General features: G+C 35.4%; 2 protein-coding genes, 1 long non-coding RNA gene and 1 other non-coding gene across 4 annotated transcripts; 2 read left to right on the plus strand and 2 right to left on the minus strand.

The window, feature by feature from the left end:
* Window positions 1-762: 762 nt before the first annotated feature.
* On the plus strand, window positions 763-2,931 carry LOC141724028 (peroxidase 24-like). Its single transcript, XM_074526017.1, has 4 exons — window positions 763-1,001; window positions 1,537-1,734; window positions 1,826-1,991; window positions 2,353-2,931. Exons 1-4 carry the CDS (start codon window positions 786-788, stop codon window positions 2,754-2,756), a joined length of 984 nt encoding a protein of 327 aa, XP_074382118.1. The 5' UTR covers window positions 763-785; the 3' UTR covers window positions 2,757-2,931.
* A 716-nt stretch (window positions 2,932-3,647) lies between these two features.
* On the minus strand, window positions 3,648-7,233 carry LOC141677609 (uncharacterized). Its single transcript, XR_012557477.1, has 4 exons — window positions 7,096-7,233; window positions 6,249-6,362; window positions 4,648-4,686; window positions 3,648-3,873 (listed from the first exon to the last, which is right to left on the minus strand). It is a non-coding gene; the product is annotated as an uncharacterized LOC141677609 (long non-coding RNA).
* Window positions 7,234-13,752: 6,519 nt separating this feature from the next.
* LOC141715416 (uncharacterized) lies at window positions 13,753-19,923 on the minus strand. The gene is made up of 4 exons (XM_074518735.1): window positions 19,835-19,923; window positions 15,884-16,415; window positions 13,968-15,785; window positions 13,753-13,866 (listed from the first exon to the last, which is right to left on the minus strand). The coding sequence occupies exons 1-4, from the start codon at window positions 19,921-19,923 to the stop codon at window positions 13,753-13,755; spliced, it is 2,553 nt and encodes an 850-aa protein (XP_074374836.1).
* Window positions 15,712-15,818, plus strand: LOC141680233 (small nucleolar RNA R71). The gene has a single exon (XR_012558291.1). It is a non-coding gene; the product is annotated as a small nucleolar RNA R71 (small nucleolar RNA).
* Window positions 19,924-20,692: the final 769 nt, after the last annotated feature.

Here is a 20,692-nt window from a genome sequence, read left to right on the forward strand (position 1 = left end):
ATAGTTAAAGTTTTGGGTCTTCAACAGATTAGCTTACCTATACACATATTTTATTACAACATATATGTGCTAGGTTGGTTGTTTGTAAGAATTTGGAGAGAAATTTCATCCACGGCCTGCTATATTTTACATTGGGGGACGGAAGATTGACACGCATTTTAAGGTTTCTGTAAAACATGATTTTCTAAATAATTTTAAATATTTTTTTTAAAATAAAAATATAATATTTAAATTTTTATACAGAAAAAGAAAATTTTAAAAATAAATTATAGAACTATAATTATAGTAGTTTTAAAATGCATGACAAGTACGAGGAAAAAGCATGTAAAAAATCCGGGGACGGAGTAACAAAAACTACGAAAAGGATTCATAATCAACAACGAAAATATATAGGCCTCAAGGTTTCTTTATATGGACTCCGGTATTGTTCAAAATTATAAATATTCGTGTTTGGGCACACAATTAAAAAACCCTGATTCTTTATATTGAGAAAATGAATAACTTGATTTAAGGGGTATGCACCGAGGCCAGCAATTTCCAAGATGGAATAAAAGTAGACCTTATTAATTGAATTCAATGATTGAAAAACTAATTGTTATTCCAATTCAATCATTTATTATATTCTCTTATTATTGAAAAACTAATTATTATTATTGTATTTAAAAAAAAGGGGTAAATAGTCAAAAAATGTTTGCATGGGATGCCTATATAAGCATTTGGAATGAAGTCATTTATACACAACAACATTTCTTATCTGAAAAGAGTCAAGTGATCAAAAACTCAAAATGAGGCCAAGTTTCATGTTATTGCTTCTTACTCTTGTGATGGTCAATTCAGTTATGGTTTGCAATGGGAATAAGCTGCTGAAAATGAAGTACTATCGCAAAACTTGCAGTTCAGTTGAGTCGATAGTGAGGGATATTACATGGAGAAAAGTTGCAGAAAACTCGAGTTTTGCACCTAAGCTGCTGAGGCTTCATTACCATGATTGCTTTGTCAGGGTACGTTTGATTATAAGTAATTGTTCATAATCTCGAATTTTTTGTTATGTTTGTCTATGTATAAGCAGGGCCGGGGCAAAATAATCGGAGCATGTGTGAAATAAAAAATTGGGCCCATAATTTTTATTTATATATAAATTTAAAGGAGATATATTCCGACAAATAAAATGAATTATCAAAATATGTAAACAAGAAATATATTCCTACAATTCAGTTAAAATTAGAAGATGTTCTCGCACATTAAAAGAGGTAACTCTCTTATATTTCGTAACAAAATCATCTTAAACACTTTCAACGTGTAATTTATTCAAAAGTCCACTTTCGATTACCACCAAAGAAAGTCATTTAGTCCGATCTTAAAAATTTGGCAACCCTGTATTTTCGGGACCCTTTCCACTTCGATTACCAACAAAGAAAGTCATTTAGTCCCATCTTAAAAATTTGGCGGGACCCTTTCCGGTGGCTCACTCCGCGCTCCCCAGCGCCCCTCCGTGTATAAGGGTTGATCAAATATCGTTCTTGCATGCATGTGCAGGGTTGTGATGGATCGATATTGTTGGATTCAACAGATGATCAGAACAAAGACAATGAAAAGGCTGCAGGACCAAACAGGTCTTTATCAGGGTACGAATTTATTGATGAAATCAAGGCGAAACTTGAAGAAGAGTGTCCTGGAGTCGTATCGTGTGCTGATATTCTTGCGTTAGCTGCTCGAGATGCTGTCTCGTATCAAGTAAGATTAGTCCTGATGCAGATGATCATGTTGTTCTATATGTTTGTGTGTGTTTGATAGAAATGCTGATGAGATTAAATCATATGTGCAGTTCCGGAGACCAATGTGGAAGGTTTTTACAGGGAGGAAAGACGGAAGAGTTTCGCTTTCCTCTGAAGCTTCAGCAAACATGCCATCAGCATCTTCTAATTTGACCACTCTTCTTACCAAATTTGAGTTTCATGGCCTAGACATGATGGACCTTGTCACACTTTCAGGTAGAATCTAGGGTCGTTTGGATCATAGGAATCAAGCCCGTTAACGGAAATGAGAATGATATTCCATGATCCAAACGGTCACCTAATACATTTCATTAGACCAAGACAATATAATTACCTAAAAGAATTATAGGGGCGGTTTGAATCATGGGAATCAAACCGCTTAACGGGAATAAGAATGAGGCTGTAATACATTTTTATATTGAAATCACATTCAGTCCTGCTAACTGAACTGGAATTCCATAATCCAAACGGGCACCTAATATACATTTCATTAGACCAAGGCAATATAATTATCTAAAAGAATTATAGAACAACAAACTCTATAGTACTAACACAACCAAGTAAATTTATATTGCAGGAGCACATACAATTGGAAGCACCAGATGTGTTTTGCTCTCCAGAAGACTGTACAATTTTACAGGACGCGGTGATACTGATCCTGCACTGGATCCTGTATACGCAAACACCTTGCGTAAAATCTGCCCAAATCCTTCGAGTCCAGCAACACGTGTAGAAATGGATCCTCGAAGCTCTAGTACTTTTGATAGCCATTATTTCCGAACTGTCAACCAACATAAAGGCATGTTTGTATCAGACGCAGCATTACTCACTGACCAACAAGCAGCACAGATGGCTCGAGTCTTAGAGAATCCTTTCGTATTCTTTGCCAGGTTTGCGCAATCAATGAGGAAAATGAACGAAATAATAACACTTGCAGATGGTGAAGGAGAGGTGAGGAAGAATTGCCGAGTAGTTAACTAATGCAGATGATGATTAGTTGTTTCTTGTAATAGTAACAGCTTTTTCATTTTCTTGTTTAATAACTTATCTATGCTCTTGGCCCGGCATGTATAGTGTTAAAGATCAGGCAACTTGGTTGTCCACAAATCTTGAAAGCCTGTTTGACGGCTTATAAGCTACTTATAATTCATAATTATATTTTCGAGTTTATAAGTTACTTATAAGCAGTGTTGTATTTCTCAAAAAAAAAAAAACAGTGTTGTAAAAATCGGGAATCGGGAAAGATCGGTCGAGTTACCGATTTAGGAATAATTAAAAATCGGGGATTAATCGGAAGGATTAATCGAAGTAAAAATCGGATGTATTATAATATTAAATTGTATTTAATATATTATTATGATTATATTAGTTATTTATTAACAAATATATATTTATTATATCATAATTTCTATAATTATTCATTTTAAAATTAATATAACATTTTAATTTTAATAAATAATTATATATACTGCAATAAAGAAAAATTCTTAAAAATAAATCGGATTTCAAAGATCGAATCGGTCGGATACATACTACAACATAATCGGTCGGATATATACTGTAGGGGATTAATCGGGGATTTTTTTAAAAATCGGAGATTTTTAGAACACTGCTTACAAGATAATCTAAACCTCAGGACAAAATATCTATATACTTGCTGACATACTACAACATATTTCTTTTAAAAATTTATATTAATATGGCATCTTGAAGCCTTTGGTTGATGAATAATGTTGTTTGAATCAAGCATATAAATTTTATCAGGTAAAAATTTTAGGCTATATACAGGTGATAGTTTTAGGTGAAAAGCAAGCACTAGTTAAATGTCTACAGAATCAAAATATATGATCATATGAATGAGGAAAATATCTCTTACATACATAAGTTCAAATTTTTATTATTGCATGCCAAGAAAAAAGAAGCTCCTGTGTAACAAATACAAGTAGACTTCACTTTGACAAAAAGCCTACTGATCCCCACACCCTTGACAACATCCAGCTACAACTTCCTAGTTCCGGAACTACTTACTAGGCTTTGCATCAGATACAGATCCAGAGCCTCCTGAGCTTGCTGCTGGATTTTCTTCTGGTTTAGCATTCTGGAGACAAAAAATCAGCCAGATGATATGTCATCGTTAGGGATTTTTTTTAATCGGAATAAGATATAGATGGGTTTATAGCTAGAATACCTCTCTCCTTGTTATTAAATCAAAATAAACACTTTGAGAACTGCCTTCTTAGAAATTTAGTGTTTCTATTCACAGTGATTAATCTGTTGCAAAACATGATTTTTCTCAAGAAGACAGTACAATTAGTCGAGTAAGCTTATCCTGACTGTTTCACATTCAGAATTCACCTGATAAAGTTCTCTTTCTGGTCAGGATTCCAAAGACAAACGATCACCCGGGAAAGTTTTGATAGTTAATAAGACAGCCAAAGTCTCTTTCTTGCATGGTTAACTAAACTGTAAGTAGCTTACATGGTTATGTTATGTACTTGTGTGTACACTAATTCGGGTAATTAACTAATTGCGTTGAAGAAAAATAATTTGTAGATAAATAGTTTACAAACAGCAACCAATGAACCAACAGGTTAGAATAGACTTATTTCAGATATAATTTTTAACTCAAACTTCAACTGAAGCTCTCTTATGCATTTAATCTTTCCTCCATTAGGAAATAAGCATGCCGAGTCTTTATTATCAGTCCCCAGTTTAAGGCATCAGAACATAAGAGAAACTATCTTAACCCCTCCTATTTAATGCACGAACCAGATGGCACCATCATAACCAAAAATTAAAACAAAATTTTGCATCAAATACACACATCGACAGACATTATTACACCAAAAAGGATAACGTGGATTGAGCTTACCTTACGCGCTAACTTCTCCAACTTCTCCTTTTCCATTTTCTGCAGTTACAAAAAAAAGGCACTTACATAACAAAGCAAAGAGTCCATATCATAGACAGAAATGAGGAAATTAGCTTGTCAAATATCAGAAAATAAAGTATGATGTCACTATGGTAACATCATTGTCTAAGTTTCATAAAGTTACCATAGTAGATCTGTAAAGTATAGTTCATACTTTGTTTTATAAATAGAGGCATTGCCTCATTGTAAAACTTGTATAGCAGAACCTCAAATATAAAAACATTTCAGTTTCTCTACCAATCTCTTTTCTCTACAATCGTTATTCGTTCCTTGGTTATTTTCTGCATATTGTGTTTTCTCATTTCTCTGTGGCAGCTCTTTGAGGAATATCCCTTGTACTAATTTAAAAAAGTCCACCACTGGGATGAATGCTGAAGTGAAAATACATTAATAGTATCAAAATGGAGCAGAGATATGATGCTGTTTGCCAAAGCCTACAATATGTGCTTAACATTGTTGAGGGGAATGCAATCTATGGTATTATTATCAAATGCCATCTAAATAGCAGTATCAAATCAGTATTTATCCCTGGAACGTATGTATGCAATTTGAAAACCAATCATTTCTATAAAACTTCATAATATTACTTAGAGAAATTAATAAACAGGTTCCTAGTCCTGATGGTGTGAATTCTTTACCAAAATCTATATAATAGTAAAGTTGGTGAATTTGAATAGGGGGTCAAATGCCTGACAAGATCAACAGAAAGGAGGTACACATTACATTGGTTGGGGGGATACTATCTGTGACATTTTAAAGGGTTTCAAGAGAACTAGAACGTGTAAGAGAGAGGGGGAAATTCATTATACACCTTGGAAGTTTAGAAGAAAAGTGAAAAAGGAAAATAGACTGAATCATATTTCACGCCTTTAGAACAGTTTTCTACTAGTTAATCTAAACACACATGCAAAACTTTCTAGGGTAATCAACAAAAATCCCATGACAGTTCATCTATCATATATGTTAAAACAAATATTATGTATTTAAGACCAAAGCTAAATAACCATATGACATGTGCTTTTAAATTTTAATCATAACTTAAAAGAAAATGTTCAACTGTCACTTGTAACATGAATTTAGTGATTAAAATAGTCGATATGCAAGCAACCAGCAAACAGGAAGGGGGTGACAGTGAGTTAGGAAGTCAGGCAGATACTCAATCTGTTTTCCGCAGCCTCCAATCATGTCACGTGCATACTACTATACTAGTAATTTACCAATCATGCCCCTCAACAAAGCAAAACAGCTTAAATAGCTGCGACAAAATTTCAGAACAAACAACTAAAATGGTTAAGGTTAATCTCAAATTCTCAACTCTCAGTGCAGGCAAAAATGCATAATACAACGAAATGTTTAAAAATAGATGAAAAGGCTACTATTTTATAAAGTTGCAATAACGTAATACGTAATTCATTATATGGAAATTTTATTGCATTTTTAAACAAAAAATTTCAAGTTTGCAATAGAAAAATTAATATCAAGTTCACTTGAGACGAAAAAAGTATAGAACAGACTTTTATATGAAAAAAACTATAAGTTACCTTGATGTAGATATTTTCAGCAGCCTTTTCCTCCTCACTCAGTATTTTTCCGCTGCTCGAAAGCCTACGAGACACATATCTAGCAGCAATTCTCGTTGTCATACTTGCTTTTTCCTGCAAAGAAGACAAGCAAACATCAGCTTCTACATGTCAATCGCCAAAACCACTATTTATTTAAAAGCGATTCCCCAAACTGGTGTAAACAAAAGCATCCGTACAAACATACACTTAAAGCACATGTACAACCTCTGCATATGCCGATCTATCTACATTGAGGGGCACAGCATCACCCTCCGCTAAGGCTAGCTCTCTACCCCCATGACTCATTTTCCCCTTTTATACGTAACATAACTATGCCATTTTGCGGCCTATTTGATAACTTAATTGCAAATTCAACAAGTCAACAGGTAGTTAGTATTATCATATTCGATCAATCACCTCGGGAATTTGGTCAATAATATATTCTGTTAGTTTTCATTCAATTATCATTTTTTCGGCCTATTCGATTACTCAATTTGCAGATTCAACGAGTCAACAATTCGTTACTATTATCATACTGGATCAATCATTTCAGGAATTAGCTCAATAATATTTTCTGTTTATTACAACACACTTTCAATTAAATATAAAATACCTAATCCTATGTAAATATGCATCCTCTAGTTGTTAGTATTAATGCTACTACCATAGTTAAAAAACAATAGATGTAAGCTGTGAAGATGAGCAGATACATGTACATATGCATTCATTTCATTTAAGTTGGCTATTAGATACATGATTTATAAATAGTGATATTCATACAAAGATATATAATGAGAGAGAGAGGGAGAGAGAGAGAGAGAGAGACCTGATGTGAGCCGGCGCGAGAGAGAGAGAGAGAGAGATATGAGAGAGATTTGGGATTATTGCTAAGCGGCCTTAACACTGTTTTGGGTCTTGAAGCATTTACTTTTTTGTATAAAGAAAGAACTGCAGCTCGCCTCGAACTTTATATTTCATTTTTATTAATTTCTAGATGGTGAGTTTGTTAATGTAATCTAGTTTGTCAAAAAAATCCGAAAAATTTAATATTTATCTGATGCCAATATTATTCGTGTTCGAAACAAGAACGATATTATCTGTATTATCCGTATCCGAAATAAAACGGATATTATACATATCCGAATTCGACGAACGGAGACAGATGTAGGCGTATGAATCCGAATAAATATATACTAAATTTAAATAAGTATATATATAATTCAAATTTATAGTATATGTCTCTCTGTGTGTATATATATACACACACATATATATATCAAATTATATTTTTTTACAAATTTTATATAATTGTAAAAATAATATAAACATATATAAAAAAATTATTTGAATCCAATAATTTAAAGATAACAATTATATTGAATAGATAAATATAAATTAATTTTTGAATAAATTAAGATAAAATTAAATCACTTTAGCTCTTATCTTAATTTTTAAAAATTAATTTTTTTATTTTTACCATACATTTAATAATTTTTTTGAATTTTTTCACATAAAAATAAAAAAAATTGATTTAAAATCGGGTCCGGATATTATCCGAATCCGGATAGTATCCGTCGAATCCAGATTCAGATATTATTCTCCGTCGAATCCAGATTCAAATATTATTCTTTAAATATTTTCGGATTCGAATAAAGATCTGGATACAAATTTTCTAAAACAGATACTGGCAGATCCGTATCCAAATTAACCGTTTAACGGCCCTAATATAATCTGTTTGGTTAAATATGAAGTAGATCACTAATTGCGTCTAAAAAATTCAAGTAGGTCATCTATTATAAATTTGATCATCTATTGTAAATTTGACGCAAGATGATCATCAATTAAATTAATTTAAATATTTCACTAATATTGAAAATTGAAATTAGGCAAAAACGGAAAATGGTAATACAGGAGGAGAGAGCTCGTTTTAAACTTCAATTTGGTTACTAAAACTTATTGTTTGGCTCATGAAAATCATAATAAAATCTGAATTTGATTCTTGCTTGATTTATTTTTAAAGATTCGAAGAATCAAAACTAAATTTCATCATGATTCCTTCATCATGATTCCATGAGTCAAATAATACGTTTTAATAACCAAATTGATGTTAAAACTCAGTTCTACCCTCCTATGTTACCATTTTTTAACTTTGAGTAATATCAATTTTCGACTTTCACGAAATGATCAAATTAAGTTAATTAGTGAATGCTCAGGTTGAGTCAAATTTGTAATGAATGATATACTTCAATTTTTTTGGACGTAATGAATCAGCAGCTTGATATTTAATTTATAATCGACTCAATAAATAGGTTAAATATCAAAATTATTTTTGTCACTCATCTTAACGAATTATCAATTAATCAATGAACTCATAATAAATATTAAACACATAAATCCAAATATGTGCTCGAAAAGTAATGGGTAGGATATCAAAAAGATAAGCTAACAAGTGGCTAAACTTGATAACTAGCAGAGCATAGTGTTCACTTTTAATTATAATACCCAACATAAAAAGTAGATCACGTACCTTCCCACTTTCACATTATACAAACCAATGAACACCAACTTTACTTGATCTTCTTCTTGCTCAGTTTTTTTTTTCAAAGTCAAAGTCATTCTCCAGTAACCAAGGGCAGTGAAAAGTCACCAAGACATTGTACTTAATACCAGCACATGTACATGGATCGTTCCTTTTATATGACATTGCACTTGCCACCCATTGATCTCAAAGGAGTACTTGATACTTTGTTGCAATGCATTCATTTTTTTTTAGAAGATCAAGTAACTGATTCCCACCAAATATCCCACTTGAACAAAAAAAAAATCCCCACACTTAAAATTTTACCAATCCCAAACATAAATCACCATGCTCTACTAGTCAATCAAGACAAGAATAAACAATTAAGTTCAAGATTTAACTGCTGATATATGAAGAAAAAGGATATAGGCTCAAGGGGGCTCACTAAGGATTATTTTTTTAGGGTACTGTTTGGGACAATACGGTTAATCCTAGTGCCTTTATCATTTTTACACATACAAAATATCAATATACGCACGACCTGGTTTAAAGCAAGTTCTAGAGCAGCATGCACAATGACGAATAGCTCACAAAAAAATAGATTGATAAAAGGATGCATCAATCACATAAAGCTCAAGATCTCACAGGGAAATAACATGTTATACTCGTCAAAATTGACAATGACGTACATTCAAGTTTTGGATTTTTGCAAGCACGTACAAGACATCATCATGCATTAGGTATTTTACGCCAAGGAGACATACATATGACACACAGAAAATAAGTCTACACGGTGTATACTTATCCTTATTTACATGTTATATTGACCAGGCAATCAATTTTTAAATTTTCAACTTTTTAATTTTTTTTAATGTTGAAAACCCCTCCCCACACTAAAATGGTTCATTATCCCCAATGAACAACATATATGAAATATACAACTAAAAAGATTCTAAAAAAATACACAAATAAAAAAATAAAAAATGAAAAGTAATCTAAAAATTATACAAAGAAAGGTGAAAAATACTCCCCCAATGTCGCATGAAGTGTTGCTCCAATCTAAATGAGAAGTGTTGTTTTTAAACCAGGAGCTCCTTTTATTAACACAATTGCAAATGTAGCTCAGATGGTTCTAGGTGTCATCTGAGAGTTTAGTAGCGGTAGGACATGGGATCAAATCCCAACAACAACAACATGATGCGTTATTGCATCAGAGTGCTACAGTGTGCATGATCATGCAGCAATCGACATGAACATGCTCGATTGTCAATAAACTACAGTTTTTTTATAATAGCACACTTGCAATTTGGGCCGCATGAACATGTAGAAGATTAGCATGTGCATGCCAATCATTCAAATTATTCCAGTTGCTAGACACCAAGAGCGAGCACGAACATGATGCGTTATTGCATCAGAGTGCTACAGTGTGCGTGATCATGCAGCAATCGACATGAACATGCTCGATTGTCAATAAACTACAGTGTTGCATGGCGTGTGGGGATGTGAGCATGCTTGTGCAGGGCATGAAAGTGCTGGATATGTGCATGAACAGGCTCAGTACTTGGCATGATCATGCCAATTTATAGAAAAATACCAGTCAGCATGGGCGTGCCAAATCATCAAAAAATGGCTGGAGGGCTGAATCGCATGAGCATGCTAGTAACTGGCATGAGCATGCCAGATCCCCAAAAAATTCCAGTTGCTTCAATGCTTACATATGGCTGATGTGCATGACCATGCTGAATTAAGAGCATGAACAATCTAGAGAATTGGACATTCTAGAGGATGCAGCTGTTTTGACATTCACAGAGTGACAACAACAATGTGCGCGTTGGCAAGATGGCGTTTATTGGAGCTAGGTGCATGGATATGCTCTACCGGTAGAATGATGGTGTCAGAAAGGAGAAATCAGGGAGTATCTAACACTAAACATTGATTGATCATGCCCAAGTATCGCATGATCATGTACATCAATTTTTTTTCCTGTAACACTTCACACAAAATTCATCAAGGCACCTTATGGGAGAGTAAAATAAATATAAAAATAAACTAATCTTCTAAAAAAATGCAAAAATATTTTATAATAATACTATACTAATATTAATATTACACTAAATTACATACCAACATATAGGGTTGCCTCCCAAGAAGCGCTGCCGTTAACGTCATTTAGTCGGACGTCATTCTCTATTAGGGCTCTATTAAATCAAGTGAAGTTTTATTACGAATAACCTCACCTCCCCAATAATGCTTTATACGTTGTCCGTTCACCTGAAATTCTCCGTCTTGATTATCACATAGTTTCACAGCTCCATAAGGTTGTACTCTCACAATTGTAAAGAGACCGGACCATCTGGATTTCAGCTTTCCCGGAAACAACTTTGGCCTTGAGTTGAATAATAAGACTTGTTGCCCCACTTCAAACACTCGAGATTGAATATTTTTATCGTGCCACTTTTTTGTCTTCTCCTTGTAAAGTTTAGCATTCTCATAGAAGAAGAATCGTAACTCCTCCAACTCATCAAGTTATAGCATTCTCTTTTCTCCAGCAAGTTGCATGTCAAAATTTAGATTTTTGAGAGCCCAATAAGCTTTATATTCGAGCTCAACTAGTAGATGACACGCCTTTCCAAAAACTAAACGATATGGCGACATGCCCAAGGGAGTTTTGTACGTCGTGCGATAAGCCCACAGAGCCTCATCTAACCTTGTAGACCAATCCTTTCAATTCAGATTCACAACTTTCTCAAGAACACCCTTGATTTCTCTGTTAGACAACTCAGCTTGTCCATTAGTTTGAGGTTGATATACGATAGCGACCTTGTGTCACACATTTTACTTAGACAAAGTATTAGCCAACCATTTATTCACAAAGTGTGTACCTTCATCACTAATTATAGCCCTTGGGGTTCCAAAGCGAGTAAAGATGTGTTTTTCTAAGAACTCGATGACAACTTTTACATCATTAGTGAGATAGGCAGCAGCTTCCACCCATTTAGAGACGTAATCAACAGCCACTAAGATGTACTCGTTTTTAAAAGAAGGAGGGAATGGTCCCATGAAGTCAATGCCCCACACATCAAACAATTCAACTTCAAGGATATTTTTCAACGGCATCTCACTTCTTCTTGAGATATTACCAACCCTTTGACACCGATCACATCTAACAACATATGCATAAGCATCCTTAAATAGAGAAGGCCAAAAGAAACCAGATTGTAGTACCTTTGCAGCAGTGCGTTGTCCACCAAAATGTCCACCAGAAGGAGAAGAATGACAATGGAAAAGAATATCTTGCACCTCAAATTCAGCAACACATCTTCTAATAATTTTGTCTGCACCCTGCTTGAACAAATAAGGCTCATCCCAAAAATAAGACTTCACATCATGCAATAATTTCTTTCTTTGTTGACTTGATAAATCAGGTGGCATTAATCCAGTAGCTAAGTAATTTGCAATATCAGCAAACCATGGGGTAACATTAGAGATTTGTACCTGAAACATCTGTTCATCTGGAAATGTTTCTTTGATGGGAACCATAGTGTGAGATTCATTGTTGTACTCCATTCTTGATAAATGATCGGCTACTTGATTTTCAACACCTTTTCTGTCTTGTATCTCAATATCAAACTCTTGAAGCAGAAGAACCCACCTAATTAAGCGTGGCTTTGCATCTTTCTTGGTGATTAAGTACTTTATGGCTGAATGGTCAGTGAAGACAACCACTTTGGTGCCCACAAGATAAGAACGAAACTTGTCAAAGGCAAACACAATAGCCAGAAGCTCCTTTTCAGTCACTGTGTAATTCAGCTGTGCTCCTGTGAAAGTACGACTTGCATAGTAGATCGGATGAAATACCTTGTTCTTTCTTTGCCCCATCACTGCTCCCACTGCATAATCACTAGCATCACACATTAATTCGAAAGGCAAGCTCTAATCAGGTGCAATAATGATAGGTGCTGAAATTAATCTCGTCTTTAACTCCTCGAAAGCCTTTAAACATGCTTCATCAAACTGAAATGGAGTGTCATTCTCCAATAACTTACAAAGCGTCTTAGAAATTTTGGAGAAGTCCTTGATATATCGTCTGTAAAAACCTGCATGCCCAAGAAAACTTCGAATATTCTTGACTGAAGTAGGAGGAGGTAGCTTCTCAATAACCTCAATTTTGGCCCTGCCAACTTCAATTCCTTTTCTTGATATTTTATGACCCAATACGATGCCTTCTTTCATCATAAAGTGACACTTTTCCCAGTTAAGTACAAGATTGGTTTCTTTACATCTTTCCAACACCTTACCCAAGTTACATAGACAATCATTAAAAGAGTCTCTAAATACCGAGAAATCATACATGAACACCTCTAGAAATCCACCAACCATGTCGGAAAAGATAACCATCATACATCTTTGAAAAGTTGGGGGAGCATTACATAAGCCGAATGACACCCTTCGAAAGGCAAAAGTACCATAGGGACATGTGAATGTAGTTTTATGTTGATCCTCTAGAGCTACAGATATCTGATTATAACCAGATTACCCATCAAGAAAACAATAGTACTCTCTTTCCACAAGTCTGTCCAGCATTTGATCAACAAAGGGCAATGGGAAGTGATCCTTTTTAGTGGCCTTGTTCAGCTTTCGATAATCAATACATATTCTCCAACCCGTGACTGTTCTGGTTGGAATTAACTCATTATTTTCATTCTTTATCACAGTGAGTCCACCCTTCTTAGGCACACATTGTACATGACTAACCCATGAGCTATCAGAAATCGGATAAATGATACCTGCATCAAGCCATTTGATAATCTCTTTCTTCACCACCTCTTTCATGATAGGATTTAAGTGACGTTGTCCTTCAATGGACCCTTTAGCACCATCTTCCAATAAAATTTTATGCATACAAAGAGAAGGGCTAATACCTCGAATATCTGTAATAGTCCACCCAATAGCTTTCTTGTGCTTTTAAAGAGTCTCCACCAATTTCTCTTCTTGTGCATCAGAAAGTTCCGCAGAAACAATAACAGGTAAGGTTGAAGAAGGTCCCAAATACGCATACTTCAAATGTGAAGGAAGAGCCTTCAATTCCAACTTTGGTGCTTCATCAATGGATGGCCTTGGAATCTTGAATTCTCTTGAAGATAACTCGAGCGATTCAAAGCGGCCTTTAGTTCTTATACCTTGAAATTAGCTTCCAACCAAGATAAAAGATCAACATTATCAACTTCATCTTCAGATGCATTGAGAATTAGTTTCTTCAGAGGGTCGTGTGAAGAACAGAACTCTAGGTTCTCAGAGACTAGGTCATCAACCAAAGTGATCGCTGAGCAAGATTCTACATCATTAGAATATTTCATCGCCTTGAAAACATTAAATGTCACTTTATCATCTTGAACTCTCATTGTTAGTTCTCCATTTTGCACATCAATCAATGTTCTTCCTGTAGCAAGGAAGGGCCTACCCAAGATAATGGGAACTTCTCGATCTGTTTCATAATCCAAGACAATAAAATCAGTAGGAAAGATGAATTTGTCTACCTTGACCGAAACATCTTCAATCTTTCCTTCATGATGAACAAGAGATCTATCTGCGAGTTGAAGAGTGACAGTTGTAGGTCGAACTTCTTCAATTCCCAGTTTCCTGAATACAGACATAGGCATCAAGTTAATGCTAGCTCCCAAATCACATAATGACATACCACAATAAGAATTTCCAATAGTGCAAGGGATAGCGAAACTCCCTGGATCTTTCATCTTCGGTGGTATTTTATTCTGCACGAATGAACTACACTCTTGTGTTAGAGCTACCGTTTCAAACTCTCCCAATCTTCGCTTCTTTGTAAGAATGTCCTTCATGAATTTCACATAGTTAGGAATTTGCTCAAGAGCCTCAACAAGTGGAATATTGATGTGAAGCTGTTTCAGAATATCCAGAAATTTATTGAACTTAACATCTTGCTTCTGCTTTTGAAACCGTTGAGGAAATGGTGGTTGGGGTTGAAGTGTTGGAACAACCTTAGAAGTTTGAATACCACCATTGTCAGAAATTTTCTCCTCATTTTCAGTTGTAGATGAAGCACCTTCTTTGGAATTAGATTTAGTATTCGCCAAGACTTTTCCGCTCTTCAATGTCATGGCTTTGTAGTGCTCATTCCTAGGCTTTTCAGTGTCGCTAGGGAGAGTGCCTTGTGGTCGATTTCTCAGCTCATTAGCTAGCTGTCCAACTTGATTCTCCAAGTTTCTCAATGATGCTGCTTGACTTTGGATTAGTGCATCATTATTAGCCATGTACGCTTTTAACATATTTTCGAGAGAAGAGGATTGAGATGCTTGTTGAGGCAACTGTTGTTGAGCTTGTTGAGAGAATCCAGGAGGATTATTCAACCTGAAAGCATTTGCTGAATTTCCAGAAGTAGCCCCTTGATTGTTCCAAGAAAAATTAGGATGTTGTCTCCAAGATTGATTGTAAGTGTTTGAATAAGGGCCACCTTTATTTTGATTCCCAACATAGAAAATAGATTCCAGATTTGAAGGACAATTGTCATAAGTATGCTCTTCACCACAATACACACATGACACATTCTTGATATGATTAACCTGTGAATTCATTGAATGCCTCATAGATTGGTTACCTCCCATAGTCTGGTTACCTCCCATAGTCAAGCTCTTGAGCATATTCTCCATAGATGACATTTGAGCTCGCATTGAGGTCACATCATCGACCTTATATATTCCAGCCACCCTTTTTCTAGCTTGAGCTCTATTAGTTGTCCACTGATAATTATTTGTTGCAATTGTCTCAAGAATCTCATATGCCTGATTATAAGACTTGGCCAACAAAGCCCCATTTGCAGATGCATCCACCACCAATTTTGTTTGAGCATTAAGACCATTATAAAAGGTCTCCATCTGGATGTAATGAAGAAGACCATGGTGTGGGCATTTTCTGAGTAATGCCTTAAATCTCTCCCAGGCCTCATATAAAGACTCATCATCCAGCTGCTGAAAAGAATTAATCTCATTACTGAGCTTTGCATTTTTGGTAGGAGGAAAATACTTTATCAAAAAATTTCTGCGAAATCACTCCAAGTAGTCACCGAAGATGGTGCAATAGAATTCATCCAATCTCTTGTCATGTCTCTCACAGAATATGGAAACAACTTCAATCGCAAAACATCATCCGTGATTCCAGAAAGTTTGAAAGAATCACAAACCTCGACAAACAACCGAAGGTGAATATGAGGATCCTCAGTAGCCATCCCACTAAACTGACCGATAGTTTGCAACATCTGAAACATGACTGGCTTTAACTCAAACTGTGTTGCTTGAATAGTTGGTTTGACAATTCCAGAATTTAACTCATCAACACGAGGTTTCCCGTACAGCCGGATATCACTATCTCTATCATCCTTCACCATGCCATTGGGTACCAAATCCTGGTTATTAACCGGTTCACCCATGACGATATTTGCTTCCTTTACTCTACTTTGCACTCTTCTTCGTGCTTTAAAAGTTCTCTCAATTTCAGGATCAAAAGCAACTAATCCTGAGGGTTCTTCCTTCATACACAAAGAAACCTGATAAGAAACAATAATTACTCCCGTTAATACAGAAGTAACTAAAACCAAACTGCAAGAAAATTAACTTCGCAATTAACAACTAAAACAGTCCCCGACAGCGGCACCAAAAACTTGTTGCGTAAAATAATGATATGCAAGTGTACACAATCGCAAACAAGTAATATAGTAGTAAATACCAGATATCGTTCCTCAAGGACTGTATATTTATATTAATTTTGAAAATAATATCTAACAATTCAGTTATCGAGCACAAAAGTGTTGAAGATTTTTTTATAACTAACTAATTAATAAAAACTGAATTAAACAACTAAAATTAAACTAGCACGAAAAGTTGATAGAGATTCAAGTATGAGAAGATAAGTCGGGATAATTATTTCCCCCTAACACGTGAAAATTAGTAAAAGAGTTGCGATGTACTATAGCAAATCCACAGTTCACCAGCTAAAATTTATTGGTCATAGGTTCCTCTCGGAATCACCATGGTATAATTCCTATCAAATAAATTAACATATATCTATTCCAATTTACTTCTCAGAATAAAATTAAGCACCAATTCACAAAGCTATGCATTGTCACAATATATGTCTATACCGTAACAATATTATAATGACAAGATATAAGCATGTATCATTCAAGTTTTATGTCTATTAACTATAACACTTTCAGTATTATAATTAATTCAGTAACCTACTACAGTTGATCAGATAATAGCAAGTATAAGTATGAAAATCACTTGAACAAATGAACTGTAGGACTGCATACAATACTCTTTAACAAAACACCAATAATACCATGTTAGGGTTCCATAAAAATCCCAACTTTGATAAAATTAGTTCATAATGAAAATCTCAAAAGCATCCAAGATTTGATAACACATATTCATAATGAAAAAGTGAAGGAGAGAATTCAAATCACAAAGATGGAGGAAAACCAATCCAAGTGAATGTCTTCAATGGCTGTATCTCCTTCCTCGGGCTTCTTCTTTCTCTCTCTATATTGCGTGTCACTCCTTTTCTTGTGCTAACTCCTCTTATTCAGATTAGGTTTCAATAATAATAATAATAATATCTCTAATAAAAGTATTTTTTAATCAATTCAACCAAATATAAGGAGATTTCCCAATTAGAATTGAATTTCAGGAAAGGAAAATCGTAGTTGATTTTTGGGCTCTGATTCTGGGCTGATTCGGCTGGATTATAAATTCAAGACCAATTCTAAATTGAAGCTCTTCTCATAAGCTTTCCATGGGCTGTTGAATCATCAGAATCGGACTTCTAGAACTCCAGATATGGCCCAAACAGTGTAGACTGCGCATCTGGCCCAATAAATCCGATTTTTAATCAAATTAAACTCCAAATCTGATTTTGTAAACTCCAAGCCTTCCTTTATTTTATCTCCTTGATAACTACAATAAAACATTAATATTTATTAAATAAAAATCCAAATCAATGCAAAATAACCAAAATATAGGGACAATATTAAGATAAAGTGCACACTCATCAATAAGTCAGAAACTTTTTTTCTTAAATGAACTAAAATAAATAATTATTTAATATAATTATCTTAATTCTTGAATTTTAATTTTGGTTAACATTTAAAAATATATAATTTAAAACGGAGATTCATAAAATAAGCGAAAAATAAAAATAAGTTGAGAAAAAGTATGTCATTACTAACATTCAACTTATCAGCTTATAAGTTATAAGCTGTTACGAACTTATAAGCGATAAGTAACTTATAAGTTGGTTGCCAAACATGCCCATAATATTTTAGGTTTGGATTTGATCCAAAACAACATCTTGTGACTTTACAGTTAAGTTGCCAATAAAATCGAGATTTCAACTCTCCTAAAATCTGATTGCGGGGTAGGCTCTCTCATACAACCAACAACACAAAAAAGCTTGTGTTTTTTTTGCTAAGTAAAAAGCTTGTGTTTTCTTAATGCTTATTTAGTACATTTTGAATGCCTTGAAGTGTATTACTTGTTTCACTTGTTATACATATCTTCTAAACCACTGACAGAGAAAACGATAACTGAATTAAACTGAGCTGTGCCCTGTGCATAGTGCTTCAGTTGATGTTCACGAGATTGATACCTTCTGCGAACAATTGTTAATATCACTTTGTTATGCCCGCTTTCGGTCATGGGCCCTAAACAGGTCCCCATGGGAACGTTGAATGGTTGGGCTCATGACATGCGAGCTGGGCTCACACATGTAAGGTGGACTCACATTTGCCATCTGGGCTCTCATATGCGACTGGGCTCAGGTGCCTTCACGCGAGGTGGGCTCATGTGCCTTCACGCGAGGTGGGCTCAGGTGCCCATATGCGGGCTGGGCCCATGATCCCACATCTTATAAAAACAGAGGTAACATTGTATTTATTAATTGAAAAAGAAGGCGGTGCGGGCCGAGGTGACCAGGCTGGTCCGCATCAAAGGACTTTGTGTGCAACATGGAAAGTGACTCATAGATGACTGAGTTGCTCGTAGATTTTGGGGCTGACACGGGTTATTCCTACAATTACGGGAAGAAATGCGGAGATGCCGCGAGATTGTAGGAAGTGTGTGGAGCCGGTCGAGATTTACGTGACTAATTGGCTGAAGGCCTGACTTTATCGTGGGCTTGGGCTGCACGGGTTGGAGAACCCTAACCCTTGCCTACGTGACTTGTTCCCCAAGAACTACGTAAGGCTTGATCCTTATAAATAGGGTACGTAGGCACTTGTATGAGACATGAGTCGACACTTGATAGAGAATAACAAACCCTATTCTTTCTTAAGGAGTCAACATACAAGCTCAGCCACCATTATACATAACCTTCCTCCGCCTTCAAACACCGTCCTTGATCCCTGTTCCGCCTATCAACCTCCACAACACTGTTATACGAAATTCTCCCTATAACACACTTAATCAAAAAAAGGGATAAATTTGTATCACTGTCATATAATATGTTTTAAGAATTAAAAAATTACTTGATGACACCCAAGCTACTCAGCACCGGAAGTTTTGGATCATAAGTATTAAATGGGCATCAAATGATCTCAATAGTTCAGTGTCCTCAAGTACACGGTCATTAAAAGATACAAAATTCAAGATACATATAAAAGAATTCATGAAACAAGAGCTTGCAGAGATGAAAGAAGAGTTTAGACGATACAGGGAAAGGACCACCATGTTCGGCTTGCTGAGCAGACCTAACTCCGCATTAGTATGTTATTGGCACCATGTTCGGCTTACTGAGCAGGACTAACTCCACATTAGTATGTTATTGTCCGCTCTGGGACGAGCCCGCACAGATTTGTTTTTGAGCACCTCCCAAAAGGTTATGACTGCTTATATTTTAACAATATGCCCTTCCCACAAATGATGTGGGATAACTCCTATAAATTCTCCCCTCCACACATCGGGCTCAACATCTACTGAATCTGCCACCTAATTGTGTGATCTGGCTCCCCCTTAACCCATACTGGAATCCTTCTGGCTTTCTGGCTCCCTTTAGGCCCATACTAGAAGGTCCACCCGCCTCCCCTTTAATCCCATCCTGGGATAAGCCCATCTGCCTCTTCCATGGTCACTTTTGGAGCCCATCGGAGATTGTTATGGACCGTTATAACCTGAGGCTCTAATACCACTTGTTGGGCCTGCTGAACAGGCCTAACTCCACATTAGTATGATATCGTCCGCTCTGGGTCGAGCCGACACAGATTTATTTTTGGGCACCTCCTAAAAGGCCTCATACTAATGGAGTTATATGACTCTTATATTCTAGTAATCTACCCCTCCCACAAACAATATGGGACAACTCCTAACACACCACGCAGATAATAGTGACTGCACTCATCACAACGGTAACTTTAACTGTAGGATTCACTATGCCGGGAGGATACCATCAAAGTGGAGAACCCGAGGAAGAGCTTGTTAGGGGGAATACACACAAATATAGAACCAAGCAAATAATGCAAAACACTCAAACACACATAATATATAACGCGAAAAAACCCACGTCCCAACTTGTATTACTAATCCAAATAATTATCAATAATACAATCAATCTCGCAAAACGGTATTCACTCAAGCGATACTTAAGTCATACAATACTTAAGCATACATCAAAACAATAACATGACTATATATATATAACCATCACAAACTTGACCACCAAGACTAATAACCTAATCCCATTATAATAATAGTTGTCTATCCATACAATTGTTACCCAACTCAATTATGATAATAATTGTCTACCCATATAATTATTACCCTATCTAATTATGTTTTCTATCACCAAGCCCATACTACCTATTAGGTTTAACCCCAATAATCCT

The sequence above is a fragment of the Apium graveolens genome, chromosome 1 (assembly GCF_009905375.1).
Source record: "Apium graveolens cultivar Ventura chromosome 1, ASM990537v1, whole genome shotgun sequence".
NCBI classification, from domain to species: domain Eukaryota; kingdom Viridiplantae; phylum Streptophyta; class Magnoliopsida; order Apiales; family Apiaceae; genus Apium; species Apium graveolens.

Excerpts from the sequence above, each read along its gene's own strand:
- LOC141724028 (XM_074526017.1), top strand. The coding sequence starts at position 786 with ATGAGGCCAAGTTTCATGTTATTGCTTCTTACTCTTGTGATGGTCAAT. Across the intron at positions 1,002-1,536 it reads ACCATGATTGCTTTGTCAGG|GGTTGTGATGGATCGATATT; the intron begins GTACGTTTGATT and ends ATGCATGTGCAG. Across the intron at positions 1,992-2,352 it reads GGACCTTGTCACACTTTCAG|GAGCACATACAATTGGAAGC; the intron begins GTAGAATCTAGG and ends TTTATATTGCAG.
- LOC141715416 (XM_074518735.1), bottom strand. The coding sequence starts at position 19,923 with ATGGGCTTATCCCAGGATGGGATTAAAGGGGAGGCGGGTGGACCTTCT. Across the intron at positions 16,416-19,834 it reads AGAAAGCCAGAAGGATTCCA|TTTGGTTTTAGTTACTTCTG; the intron begins GTATGGGTTAAG and ends ATTTTCTTGCAG. Across the intron at positions 13,867-13,967 it reads GGTTGGAAGCTAATTTCAAG|GCTCTTCCTTCACATTTGAA; the intron begins GTATAAGAACTA and ends TTGGAATTGAAG.